General features: G+C 37.6%; 1 protein-coding gene across 1 annotated transcript in view; it reads right to left on the reverse strand.

The window, feature by feature from the left end:
- Window positions 1-15,055, reverse strand: part of LOC123676478 (neurotrimin-like) — a 121,198-nt gene that overhangs the window by 42,654 nt on the left and 63,489 nt on the right. Inside the window, exons 3-4 of the mRNA XM_045612380.1 lie at window positions 13,857-14,064; window positions 3,108-3,266 (exon numbers count right to left, since the gene is read on the reverse strand). Of these exons, the coding sequence (XP_045468336.1) occupies window positions 3,108-3,266; window positions 13,857-14,064 (367 nt within the window). The remainder of the gene's footprint in view (window positions 1-3,107; window positions 3,267-13,856; window positions 14,065-15,055) is intronic.

Consider the following 15,055-nt stretch of genomic DNA (forward strand, 5'->3'; position numbering starts at 1 on the left):
TGTCAATATTGCATCAGAAATAATTTATGGTTAATCAAGCATCGTCCATTATGAATTGATCATTCGGATACGTTAATTAACCCTTTTACGGATAAAATTGGCTCATTCAATGATGAATTTTCACTCGTGATTCGCCGAGTTGAATGGAATAGTTCTGATTGGAAACTAGTGATTCCTCAATTATTAGTTGCGATGTATGTTCATCATTGGTTTCCGATGACATAATCCTATAAAAAATTTTGATTCAATGATCATCATTCATGAGTGAAGACCACCAAAAAACATCAACTGTTAATGGAATTTTCCACTAATCGTTTAGTAGTATAGAATGAAATACAGAATGAAGCAAATGATGAGTTTAATACTGTAGGTTTGGTAATGGGATTCTTCTTGAGTTCTCAATCCTTTCACTTTATTTGTTCCTCCGTGGGGGACAGTTATTAAAAAAACACAAGAGGGGTCAGGCGCGGATCCACGGGGGGGGGGGGGGGAACTGGGGGAACGTTCCCCCCCCCCCCCAAATGGCCCGGGCACCTCTCAAATTTTGCCGGCCCTCCTAGAATTTGACATACTAAGGCTCGAATAATTACAAGATCATCAAGAATTTCACCTTCAATACATTTTGTGAAAACCCATATTAATGAACGGCAAAAAAAAATGACGTCCGAAAATGGCGGAAGTGTCTGGGATCCACATTTTCAGTATTTTGAGTATCTAAAAGTTCCACCCCCCCCCCCCAAAAGTGGGGCCTGGATCCGCGCCTGAGAGGGGTAGGATAGATTTTCTAATTGAATATACCAACTCTACGCATTTTCGCAGAAAATAATTATCCTATCTTTTTTTCACGGTGGTGGACTCATTGGCGCTGAAATTTCACACTACAATCATAAAACCGTGTCTTAGGTGTAAGTTCCTTTATATATTCGTAACCCCTCCATTAAAACGTATCTTAATGTGCACTAGTAAAAAAATAAAGTGATATATACGATTTAACATTGTCTTACACCCAATAACGCGTCGGTTATGGGAGTATTTTCAGTAGAAAGTACATGAACTAGGGCTTACAAATGGCATTTCGAACTTATATTCAGATGTTAGCTAGTGTGCAGTATTGTTTCAGCATGGCTCTCACATAATCTTGGATTGCTGCATCCAAATTTGCTCTAATTCTCTAAGCAGTGCAATTGTCTCGTTTCATTTGTCAGTGACGTACGCTTAGCATTGTTTCGAGTAGTGGAAATTGAGATTTATCGATAGTAAATTGTGTTGTATCTTGTAGTTAAACAGAGATGAGAAATGCTAAAAATTCATGTTGAATCTGTTTTGACTACGCTTTTTGCAAATATTTATATGGAAAAGGTTAAAGGCAAGTAGTGGGAATACACCATTTTGTCAAAGTTCCGAAAATTGTTGAAAATATGTTTGAATTTGCTAATATGAATAAATACAAAGGACAGATTCAATTACTTCAAAAAGGCTTGAGGAAATAAAATCCTAGACAGTTGCCGAAGGATATAATAAGAAATATTCCAAAAATGAAGAGAAATTGCAGGTTAAATATTTGAGGGAGACTATTGTTGACGAAAAGAGAAAACAGTACGAAAAAGTTCTGTACATAGTGACGGATCGGAATAATTGATAAGCGTATTTTGTGGTCTGACTTTTATCTGAGAAACGATTGAAAGATTTCAGAAAATAGTAATTTTTCGGCAACCGTCCGGGAAGTGCTCACTTCCCGGACGCTTTTTCTCTGAGAAAGTAGCATTTCCCGGCCTAGTCCGGAAAGTACGTACTTCCCGGACTAGGCCGGAAAAGAATCATAGAATCCATAACAACCGAGATAACGGCTGACAGTTCATATGAAATGTTTTTTTATCGCAATCGTAATAAAATATGGAAAGCAACCGCGATAGTGTTATTTTACATGGTTTCCGAAAAAATATTGTACGCAACACGCCCGAAAATGGTTACTATTACGTAACAAGTCCGGAAAATAGGGTTTTTTTTAGGCGAATAGACAAAATTCCAGGACGAGTGTAAGCGCTCGTCCTGGAAGTCTGTGAGTCCAAAAAAACATTTTCGGTCGTGTTGCATACAATATTCTTTCGGCAACCGTGTAGAATAACACTATCGCAGCTTTCCATATTTTATTGCGATTGCGATAAAAAAACATGCAAATTGTTGACAACTACTTTCATATGAACTGTCAGTCATTTTCTCGGTTGCAATGGTAATGATCATCTGCATTTATCAAAAATATACCTACCAAGATTTTCATATTCACAATGACACAAACGACGTGATTCTTTTCCGGCCTAGTCCGGGAAATACGTACTTTCCAGACTAGGCCGGGAAATGCTACTTCCTAAGAGAAAAAGCGTCCGGGAAGTGAGCACTTCCCGGACGGTTGCCGAAAAAATGGATTTGGTTGGACGAAAACTGAAAATTGAAGGAAATGGATGGCTTATGCCATGAAGTTATGAAGAAGCGAATACGTGAAGACGTTTTGACTTAATTCCGACCAAAATAACAATGGACATAGTTTGATGAACAGTTGAATATTCATAACATTTTTATGAAAAATGAAAAAAGGGGTAAAACCTGAATGTTCTAATGTAAAGTTTTTGGGAATTAGGTGGTGTAAATTGAAATTTTAGAGCATTTCAAATGTTTAAAAATTTTTGTACCTCCTGATTATAATATGCAAAACTCTGCGCCTAAACAGGGTACAAACAGCCAAGAGTTACTACTTTTGGTATTATATCATCTCAAGGACAGACCACAAAAAATAATTTGTAATGAATTTTAGAGACATGAACGATCTGATAAGGAACCTAATGTCTGTTCTTACACTGATCAAAACGCCAGTAAACAAGATAAAACAACAACCGATTACGGCAAAAAACAATTAACAAACATTCAAACATCCGGATCCACCGAACCCAGCGCCATCTACACTCGCTTCTTCGAACTAACTCTCCCCTTCCAATCTCGCGATAAATTAATCCGATATCAAAAGGAAAAACAGCGAAATTGTTTCGGAATGAAATTTTCATGCGAAATGTGGGAAAACGTGAAAGGGGAAAAAAAGGGGGAAATCGACTCACCTTCTTCATCCTGCGATATTCGGATGGTATCTCCGGTTTCCCTGCGCCATGTGATCGTGGGTTCCGGGGAGCCACGCGCCACGCATCGCAGATTGACGTTGGAGCCCTCCCTCACAACCATATCCGTGCTGGTTGGGTAGTCCAGGATGTCGGGGGGCACTGGAACAGAAAACACGGGACGTGACTGAATGTTTTATCGATGATACGGGAAAAAGATGGTTTTTATGCCCATTCGAATTGGGAGGGGAAAGGGTGTTAATCCTGAAAAAATGGAAATATTTGTACAGGGTGGACATAATTGGTGAAATATTAGGTTGGGAAAAGAGTAATTTCGTATTGCGCGTCTATATGGTCCAACTTAGTTTATGTCTTTTATTTTTGTTCACATCGACGTTCATGCGACGCTGTAAAGGTGTGAGTGTACCTATATTACTGAGAGCGGGTATTACTGAGGTATTTTTTGTGTCGGTTGAACAACCATCGGTTATAGCCAATGCATTCTGGTTAGCTACACTGTTTGTTCAATTCTGATAGTTTTCTCTTAGATTTCCTAGTCCGAACACAGAACGGGAAATAAAAGAACTGATAATTCATTGGCGACTCTTTCTCCAGACAAGTTACGAGGTGCGCCCTCTCCCAGGGGTTTGGTGTTTCATCCCGAGATCGCTGGTGGACTCATCATTTGGGCTATTCAGAGATCTCTGTCCATAGCACACCCTCTCCCATCATCGTGAGAGGTGACCCTGTTGCAACGAGGTTTTTGTGGCATGAAAACTCATAGCGCCATGGAAAAACGTTTTCTCGATCAGTGAGAGCTTTTTCTCCTATATTCAACTCTTTCAAACGCAGAGTCTTTTGAGCTCCTGTTCAAGGGTGACTGAGTCAGTCACAATGTTCGGCGACAAATGAAACACCAACCTCTGACAGACCTGTTGTCCAAAATGTCGATAAGACCATAGTAATTCACGAGATATTTCTTCAAATTAGCAGTCTCAGAGCTCTGAACCGTTTATAGAAGGCTATATTGAAAGATGCTCGAATTAAAAGTGTCTTTTTTGGGAGCCACACGTTCTCACATTAAAAAACCTCATGGACCGATTGTCCATCTGCAAATCTCTACTAAATTGCAACACTATCGACGCATCTGAAGCAGATGGTGACTGGAGATGGAAAATGAATAACTGGGGACAATGGCATGCGACAGGGATGGTGGTCGAGAGTCAACGAGGCGACCCAGAGTGTGACCCAGACAGGATTAACGACCAGGAAAGTATTGCTGTATGTTTGGTGGGATTGGCACAAAATACTCTACTTTTAGCTACTCTCCTATGGTCAAACGCTCAATTTTGCCCTCTACTATGAACAACTCCAGTTTGATGCTGGCGATCGAACTAAAGAGGCCAGCATTTGTGTATCATCCACCTTATAATTCTGACCTGGACCAAGAGACTACCACCTGATCCTGTCTTTGAACAACGCGCTTTCGAGTACAAATTTGGTCTCAATAAAATCCTGTGAGAATTCGTCTAGTCCGAGTTTTTTGTCAAAAGGGGTAAGGGGTTCTACGAAAGGGTACTAATGATGTTGGATCTTCGTTGGTAACCAGTTATCGAACCTAATGCGACATGCTCGACTTGAATTGGATGTTAGTAATACTTGTTAAACTGTATTTTTTTTGTTTCTCGAAACAAAGCCTGAAAATGTTGAAGCCCGGAGATCACATGATTGGTCATCTGATTTGAACCACCCTGTCCAACAGTTATAATAATAATATTATGTACATTTACAGTTAGTAATTTATATGTTTTCATGGATGATATATATTGAAAATCAATAGCGTTATTATGTACTCTAAAAAACAAGCAAAGTACAGAAGTGATTGCGTGTTTATTTGGTGAATTCATTCCTCTGATGGAGTGGAAGAAAACGACAATCTTCTAAATTAAGTTTCGCAACACGCGTAACCTACAAATTTCAAATCTCTTAAGTACAACCTATGGACCGTTATCGTGTTTACACATTATATTAATATCTTTTTGAAAGAAGAGAAAAGACGCTAAAAAACTCACAATTTGATCGAAACATAATGATAATTTCTGTATTGTTCGTTTTTTCACAGGATGTAGGCCACTATCAGAAGCTTGAAGATAATGCGAGTTCTTTACAGGCTCTATCGCTGAGTCCAAGGGCCACTTCAGGAACAGCACAGTTAATTTTTCACTCAATAGCAAATGACTGGGCGACCACCGATAACAATAAATTCTTTTCAGACCCGGGGCTCGAACTATCAACCATTGGCAGAGGAGTACGGAATCTTCGCTACTGGATCAACCGACCTTTACCTATTAAATCGATCAACATCTACAAAATTCCTTTTGCCGCCTACTTCATATAAGTACATTTACCTCATTCGTCCATCGATCAAGCAACAATCGAAACTAGACGATTTCACCTCCTTTTCCTGTCGTCCATCCGCATAATTATCCAAAACGAAAATTATTCCACTTCGTTAGAATGAAAACTCCATTTCGAGTGTTTAGAACCCTTTGTTCCTGCCTGCAACAACCCCGCGTACCATGTGTGCCTGGTATTCCAGACAGGAAATAGAACAAAGGAAACGACAAGGGCCGGAATTGTGTGAGTGGAAATTTCTCTAACATAAAAACAGAAAAGTGTGGGGTGAAGTAGAGGTGTATGAGCACCTATCGACGCTTCTAATGAATGGCATGAGGCGGTTGATGAATGCTCTCGGATTCCGATTGTTCTGCCTGGGGCCCTGCGGAGTTTTCCAGCCAAGGAACTGCTGGCGTCTTCGTGGAAGCGGCTGATTTCGGTGGAAGCAAATTCAGGTCTTAATGTCACAACGAAACAACTATACGATTTTTCGTAAAGTTGGGATATCACCGTGTATGATACCCTTTAATCACACGGTTTCGATTCCTCGCATGACAAACTTGTCTCAATAGCTCAAATATTTCAACAAGCTCTTCTATGGCTGGTTGAGAAGTTGCTAGGAACAATTTTTGGTTGACTGCACACTTTTCACCATTTTTGTAGTTAATTTCAACAATTCAATTGCGTTGTTGAAGCTTTCTATTTTGGTGATGGCGTTCGAAGTAACTTCATAACAGCCAATTGAAAAGTCCCCGGTCTACCATAGTAAAACACATTTTTTTTGGCAAAACTCGATTTTTTTATTCAACATAGTTGCCTTCGAAGGCGATAAAGCGATTAAAGCGATCGATACTATTTTTGTAGTACGATTTGTCCTTCGCTTCGAAATAGGACTCAGTTTCGGCGATTATTTCTTCATTGGCGCTAAATTTCTTTCCAGCGAGCATTCTTTTGAGGTCTGAGAACCGGAAAACGTCGCTGGGGCCTAGATCTGGCAAATACAGTGTATGCAGAAGCAATTCGACGCCCAATTCATACAATTTCGCCATTATTTTCATCCATTTGTGACACGACGCATTTTCTTGATGGAACAGCACCTTGTTTTCCTTCAAATGGGGCCGTTTTTTAACGATTTCATTCTTTAAACAATACAATAACGCTATATAATAATCGCTGTAGATGGTCTGGCCATTTTGGAGGTAATCAATGAATATTATACCTTGCGCATTTCAGAATACTGATGCCAAAACCTTGCCAGCTGACTGTTGTGTTTGTCCACGCTTTGGAGTTGGTTCTTCGTGTGCAGTCCACACAGCTGACTGTCGATTGGACTCCGGAGTGAAATGATGGAGCCATGTTTCATCCATTGTCACATATCGGCGCAATAATTCAGGTTAATTGCTCTTAAACAGCTTCAAACACTGCTCATAATCTCTAACACGTTGTTGCTTTCGATCCATTGTGAGCTCGCGCGGCACCCATTTTGCACACAGCTTTCTCATGTACAAATATTCGTGAATGATATGATATACACGTTTAGATGATATCTTCACAATGTCTGCTATCTCTACCAACAATATTAAAGGTGCATAGAAATATTGAAATATGAGGACGATACGTATTGCACCAACTTTTTGATTTGATCAAATTTTTTGTTGTAGGAGTTTTCATTTCGATTCATTCATTCATCATTTTCGAAAATTGCAGTTTCAAATGTTGAATGGTATTATTTTATATTTTGTAGGCTAGGAGTTTGAGGTATTATTTACTGTTGTTGAATATTTTCTGGAATCCTATTTTCCTAGAAAACTCACTTGAAAATTACCATAATTAGAATTTTCAGCGTTTTCCATAATATGTACAATTTTATGACGTAAAATATTTTCCACTTTTCCATTTCAGTGATTGAGCCGTTCGGCACGACATATTTCAGAAATCTCATTATACTTCAGAAAGTAATTTATCCTTGTTTCGACATAATAGGGGTTGAACCTCTTCAACTTCAGCACAACCCCATGAAATCACCACATGAACCTTGCTCTTAAGAATATAATAATTATCTGGGTCGTATACGAAAAACTGCATCATAAAATGGAATTTTATGAGACTATCCAAACGTTTACGACAAATAAACACGTCACGATATGCCATACTGTTCATGAGAACCTTTCTTTTGAAAGCACCCTTTATCAGGTTTCCAATAATTAATTCAATAGTTGAGGGCACTGAGGTTATGAACTCCATTCTATTGAGAATGTGTTTCACTTCATTAACCTGATAAAAACTTAATTTCCTAAATGAACCCTTCGAGGGAACATTCAATATTCATTTTCTAAAAACAGGCATTACTTTCCTCAACATATATTGATTTTCAACTTGCTCCAAGATTTTGTATGTTGACTATTATTATGATGCGCGTTTGGCAATTTTGTTGGTTACAATATCAATATTATGTAATTTCGTTTTCTCAATATTTGAAAAAATAATATAGTCGTGATGATCATTGACAATAAGAAGGTTCCTTTCTAAATTTACTTTCCAGTAACACTTGCGACCTATATATACTAACTGACAAAGACTGCAACACCCAGAAGGAGTTGTTTGAAATTTAATTTTTTTTTTTGATAAAATATAGACACTATGGCCAGAAGTGAATGATTGAAGTTTGGAGAGAAAAACGAAGGGTTTACAATTCTTTTAAAGAATTAGTTAATAATGTGTTTGTCCACCGCGATTATCTATACACTCCTAAACACGTCTCAGCATTGATGCAATAAGATGGTCTATTTCTTTTTGAGGGGTACTATCTCAAGCTACCTGTACTTCATGTCTCTACCCATGATCTCCCAAATATGCTCTATGGGGAAAGGATCTGGTCCTCTGGGCGGCCATGGCAAAAGATTCACATGGGTCACTTCGAAAAAGTTTAAACTAACTCTGTCAACATAAGGTCGGGCATTATCTTGCTGAAATATTGGATTCCCGACCCGATTAAGGTGAGGGAGAACATATGGGTCCATTATTTCTTGAAGGTAACGCAGCGATGTCATGTTACCCCAAATCAAGACTAAAGGTGGCTTACTTGCATGTACAATAGCACCCCATACCATAACACCTACTGTCCGGTGTACATGACGCTCAACATCAAACTGAGGTTCACGTCTTTCTCCCCGACGTCGTCTAACCCTTCTTCGGCCATCATGGGCACCCAAGGAGAATCGAGATTCGTTAGAAAAGACGACCTGATGCCATTCAACATTCCAATATTGATATTCTCTGCACCACTGTAATCGTTGCCGGCGATGCTCAACCGTCAAAGGAAACACAAGTTGGGGTCGATAATGCTGCAGTCCAAAAGACCCTATCCGGCGATAAACTGTTCGGATATGTAGTTTTTTGATCTTATAACTCTCTGAACAGCAGAATATTTTTCGGAGAATAAACTAATCAAAGTAAAATTATCAAACTTCCTCGAAATTTTTCAATTAACATCGAATACCTTTGCAGTGTTTCTTGTGATACTCTCCAAAGTTTCCGAATGGACCCAGAATGGAAATTCTATTCAAAAGCACATAAACCCGCTGAATTTATCTATAGTTGCTGACATGCTGGCAAACATCTCGCGGCGATATTTTTTCGACTAAACTTCCATGTCGAAACTTCGGAACAGCAGTGTTCGTCGAAAATAGACCAACTGATGTTCCTGCTAATTCGACAAAATGAACTCTCCAGCTTGTTAGCCATTAGTTCGAACAACAAACCTGTGGAACTTTGTGTAATTGCAATGTATTCCATTAGATTCAATATATCTAGCCTTGGTAAATTCGGGATTTCGATAGAGATTCAAATGAATAATGGAAGAGGAACGTGGTTATATAATTTTGAACTGGAAATGGAAGTATACTAACTGACAAAGAAACTGCAACACCAAGAAGGAGCTGTTTAAATTTTAATTTTTTTTTTTGGTAAAACATGGATATTATTCTAAGGAGTAAATGATCGAATTTGGGGAAAAAAGCATGAAGGTTTTTTTATGTGGACAATTTTTGTTACTTAATTTTTTTTTAATTTTACAACAAACCAGCCGTACGAGGAGATCCAAAGTAGATGTTTAGTTGTTAAAATGCCTCGAGCACGTGTACGCGTAATTTATCGCCTGCTAAGTGAATTTGAAAGCGGTCGAATTATTGGTCTACAGTAGGTTGGGTGCACATGATGGCCGAAAAGGGTTAGACGACGTTGGGGAGAAAGACGCCAACCTCAGTTTGATGTTGAGCGTCATATCCACCGGACAGTAGGTGTTATGGTAGGGGGTGCTATTGCACATGCAAGTAGGTCACCTTCATTCTTTATTCGAAGTAACATGACAGCGCTGCGTTACCTTCTAGAAATAGTGAAGCCATGTGTTCTCCCTTATCTTAACCACTTAACCAATATTCCAGCAAGATAATTCCCGACCTACTGTTTCCAGAGTTATTTTAAACTTTTTCGAAGCGACTCACGTGAATATTTTGCCATGGCCGCCCAGATATCCTGATCTTCCACCTATAGAGCATGTTTGGTAGAAGGCTTGGAAATTCACCCCAACTCCCATGGACTTTGGCGGCTCTGAGACATGAAGTACAGGTAGCTTGAAATAGTTTTCCTCAAGAGGTAGATCTTATTGCATCAATATTGAGAAGTGTTGGGGAGTGTACAGATGATCGCGGTGGACAAACACATTATTAAAAAATTTATAAAAAAATTGTGAACCCTTCGTTTTTTTCTCCAAATTTCAATCATTAACTCCTTGTTATACGATCTATGTTTCACAAAAGAAAATTCAAAATTTACACAGCTCCTTCTGGGTGTTGGAGTTTCTTTGTCAGTTAGTATATGATGGAAGAGGATTATATTATTTAGAACTGGAAATGGAAGTATTACATATGAAGAGTGCTGAATGCATTGCGGCTAATGGATGAAGTAGTACTAGCCTTGTTCATATACACGTACATAATTGAACATTTATTTATTTATTTCGACGGTACAACCATTTTACATGATAACGAAAACAAATAAACAGTAATAATTTGTTACAGATTCTTCTTCTTCCTAATAAATGATGATAATTCTGAATTGAAATATTGGCACTTTTCTGGAACCCTTGAACCAGATTAATAATAATTGGAAGTAAAATAGGAATTGATGTCTCTCAGAAGAATACTGAAAGCACCTCATTTCGCATCAGAACGGACTGTATTTCTTATCACTACAAATTTGGTCTGAAGGGTCTTTTAGTTCCCTCAAAATTGCAAAACAAACTTGTGCAGGTTACGTTGAATGAAAACTCTGTTGATATTAATATATTTCTTATGCGAAATACTAGAATTACCTTTAATCGTATCAGAACTGTGTTCTAGGATAATGAAGCAGCATTCATTCAATTGATTCAAACAACTTAATTATTTTGCATAAGATTAATGGATTCAGGTAACTTTCAATCAGGTACCCGTTGAAATGTATTTCTTATTTCACAGAGATAAGAAATACATATCAACGGGACGGGTACTGGATTGAAAGTTACCTGAATCCGTTAGTTTCGTGCTAGATAATGAAGATACCCGTTGAAATGTATTTCTTATCACTGCGAAATACTTCAATTACCTTGAGCTTGAATCGTATCAGAACCTTTTTAGTGGATACGAGAACATCATTCATTTATTTAATTCAACAACATAATCTTCTAGAACGGAACTTAATGATTCGGGTAACTTTCAATAAGGAATTAATGTATTTCTTATTTCGCAGAGATGAAAAATCATATCTACGGGACGGGTACTTGTTTGAAACTTACCTGTATCCGTTAGTTTCGTGCTATAGAATTAAAATATTTGTTGAAATGTGCTCCTTATTACTGCAAAATCCTTTGAATACCTCGAATCGTATCAGAACCGTTTTGTTGGATATGAAAACATCATTCATTCATTTATTTCAAACAACATAATCTTCTAGCACGAAACTAACGGATTCGGGTAACTTTCAATAAGGAATTAATGTATTTCTTATCACTGTGAAATACTTAAATTACCTTCAATCGTATCAGAACCGTTTTATAGAAACGTTAAAGAACATAATATTCTCGCACGAAACTAACGTTACCCACATAACGCAAGTTTCGTGCAAAATAGCAAAACTAACGGTTTCAGGTAACTTTCAATCAGATACCCTTTGAAATTAATGTATTTCTTATCACTGCTAAATACTCGAATCGCCTCAAATCGCATCAGAACCGTTTTACGGGGTCCTAAAGCATCCTTCATTCATTAAACTCAAACAACATAATCTTCTGAAGGCACCATAAACCATCCCTGACTTAAGGACCCTATCAGGTAGCGACACTTCACCATACCGCTTAATTAGTAGACTAATAGACGGAGCGACCGTCCTGTGCGATCCAGGACCTGTAAGATAACTCCGACCACAATTCCACTCCATCCAATAATATGCAAATGTATGCAAAACAGCCATCAAATTACATGAACGGCGGGCAATAATGAAGGCAAAACCTTGTAAACCGTGCGCTTAGTCTAGTTGTCATCATATCCCCGTAGTTTTGACATCATAAAGCTCCGATCACCGGCCAGTGGCGGGTGTTAATTGATTTATACAGCATATTCCGGGGTTCCTGACGAAATTCAAAGCGACGCCTGTCGCTGTTTGCCATCGTAATCCCGCAGAGGCATTTAGAGTTTTCGTTATCGGAAATGGGCTTAACGCCATACCGAAATTGCATGCAATTCATCGTTGCTTCGCTACGTCTAACTGACGTATTAATTTGGGTGTCGGTGGGTATAACGGTCGATTGGAAAAACGACGAGTTTTTCATGGTTCAATAATGTTTTTTTTTATTGCGAATAGTGCTGATGAAACCATAAAACTCGCTTTTACCTGGCAATTCCGAGGTTTGGGATATGTCGATTTGAAACAACTTGAAAACACTGCTCTGTGGTATAATTTTCATCTATTTAAAATCATTTGATCGATTCACAGAAAAAAAAAACTCGGAATTTGGTGGATTCGAACCCATGTCTTCTGCGTCCAACTCTGCATCCCTACTCCTTCGCTACCAGCTAACAACTAGTTCCTACGGTGATGATTGCATCAAGCGCTTTGTCAGAAACAATCAGAACCTCCAGTCAATTTTGGATTATCCACAAAATGAACTCTTGACTCTGATTGGCTAATTAAGTTCGGTATTTGACTCTTCCTGCAGACTCGTGGAGTTTGCAAAAAAACTCTGTTTCGTTATGAAATGAACGTACAGACTTATTATGAAATGTCACTTGTGGTATTACTACTGATAGTATTCGAATTAGAAAATTAAAAAATACATATCTACGAAAGTAAAAACGCTTAGATTTCAAGATGAAATATATCGAAGGTACCCTGTAAGACTGGAAAGGAGATGTGTTCAAAAATAAAAAAAGATACATATTTGTATTCTAGAATGTCCAATTTTGATATTGAATTAATGCCGAAACTTTTCAACTTCTTGTGGTACGCAGTGACATTTCCTCCATTCTGTTGTCACTGAAATATTTTTTTTTCAGTATTCTGCTCGAATTCTTTTGATATCAGCCTGGTTGGATCTGGTTTCAACAGACATTGAGTTTTTTCAGGTGACTCGGACAATATGAATTTCTGCTCGAAGGTTATATTTATTATTCTTCATCTTAAAAGTCGGTTAGGAAATCAGCAGACAAACAAAGTTTTGAACGAAATCTCTAGTAGGAACCAAGATCCGAACCAGCCCTGAAAATTTTAAGTCACAAGGTTTTTCATTTACAGAATTATTGTCAGTGTATCTCCTACAGGAGTTTCAATCATCATAAAATGTGGGGCTAATAATTTTTTGTCATTTCTACGTTCTAGCACATTTTTCTCAGATTAAGACTGCTTTTACCTCTGCCAAACTTGAAGCAATCAAAAAGTGTAAAACGACATTCATTAAAAAATATATTATACATTTTACAGCGAAAAAGAGTGGAGTTTCAGCGTTATCTATAATTTAATGCCCCAAGTCATCCATTCATTTCAAATGTGTTTTCGATATCTAAAATGAAATTTTTCTTGAAGGCAAAATTGTCAATGGCAGATGAAAATGTTACATAATTACACGGTGAAGACTAATGAAGAAAACTCAGGGACTCACCTACAATTACTGATCATTTCTGAGAATCAAGTGTGTTATGCTAGGAATGGTCTAGAATATGATTTTGCAACAAAGAGAATGAGAACTTTTTTTTAAGTTCCTTATTCATATAAATACGAACACCCAGTAGCAAACATAAAGCACAAATTAATAATGTAACTTACCGACTACATCCAGATATCCAACTTGACTCTTCATCGGATCTGTGTTAATCTGACACATGTACCAACCTCTGTCAGACTCTTTCACTTCTTTGATATGGAGATACCATGTTTTGTGTTCGCTATGCGTGATACCTATCCTCTGGTTTTTGGTTATCACGTGACTATGTATTGTCAAGATGGTTTGCGTGTCCACTCTCAACCAGGCCACCTGAAACAAAATTTCGATCAGGTTACCTGAACTAGTTTTTTCAAAGGACATACAGGCCAATCCGACTCAAGATTCAAGTTTAGATTATCGATGATCTAAACTCGACGAGAGCTCCTGATTGGTTCATTCAACAAGAGCGTGAAACACTCAAAATAATTTCATTCTTACACAACAAATGTTGTGTAAGCCCTAAACTGAAGCAAAATATCAAACCGGTGAAATCAGTTCATAAAACTCGAAGGTTTGAGTGGATTTATTGATCATAATGTCATATCAGAGATTCAATCGGAGAACATTTCTCATATATGAAATTATAAGTATAAGAAAAATAATCATGTTCAGGGTTTCAATCGGTCTAGACAAGCCATTATATCTTACATTACCGATACCAGCTTTTTATACGAAATCAATAAAGCAAACCTTGTTTCCAATTATGATAATGAATAAAACTGATGGATAATAAAGAACTGAATTCACGTGAATTCAGAGTTGTAATGCGATATCCAAATATCCATCGATTGATGAAAGTTGGTTTTTTCGTGTGATGAACTTTTCGGTGAAGGTAGACGGTAGACATCATTTTGTTGAATGAGCACGTAGTAATTTATGATTTATATAAGTCGCATTGTCTTGAAAACTTCATTGTGATATATTCTTTATTATCAAAGTTTGTTATTACTCACTTCTCATTCGAAAGTTCCTTATGCAAGTATCTTTGAAAGTAATTAGTGAACAAGTTGGAAAACACATTTGTGACTTGCATTCTAAGGTTATATCAAGAAAGTTAATTCACGGAACTTTCAACTATTCAACTATTATTTCAACCCAAATAATGGCTTTTGTTTGTTTTGTTACAGCTTGACAGCAAAACAATCATCTTATTAACATCAATCATTCGATGAAAATTACCTTGCAGGTTTTTATAGATCTATGTCGTCCTGATCGAAATTACCTTGATATAGCCCAATTTCCAATGAAGTAAATGTCGTCA

This window comes from Harmonia axyridis, chromosome 3, assembly GCF_914767665.1.
Source record: "Harmonia axyridis chromosome 3, icHarAxyr1.1, whole genome shotgun sequence".
Taxonomy (NCBI): domain Eukaryota; kingdom Metazoa; phylum Arthropoda; class Insecta; order Coleoptera; family Coccinellidae; genus Harmonia; species Harmonia axyridis.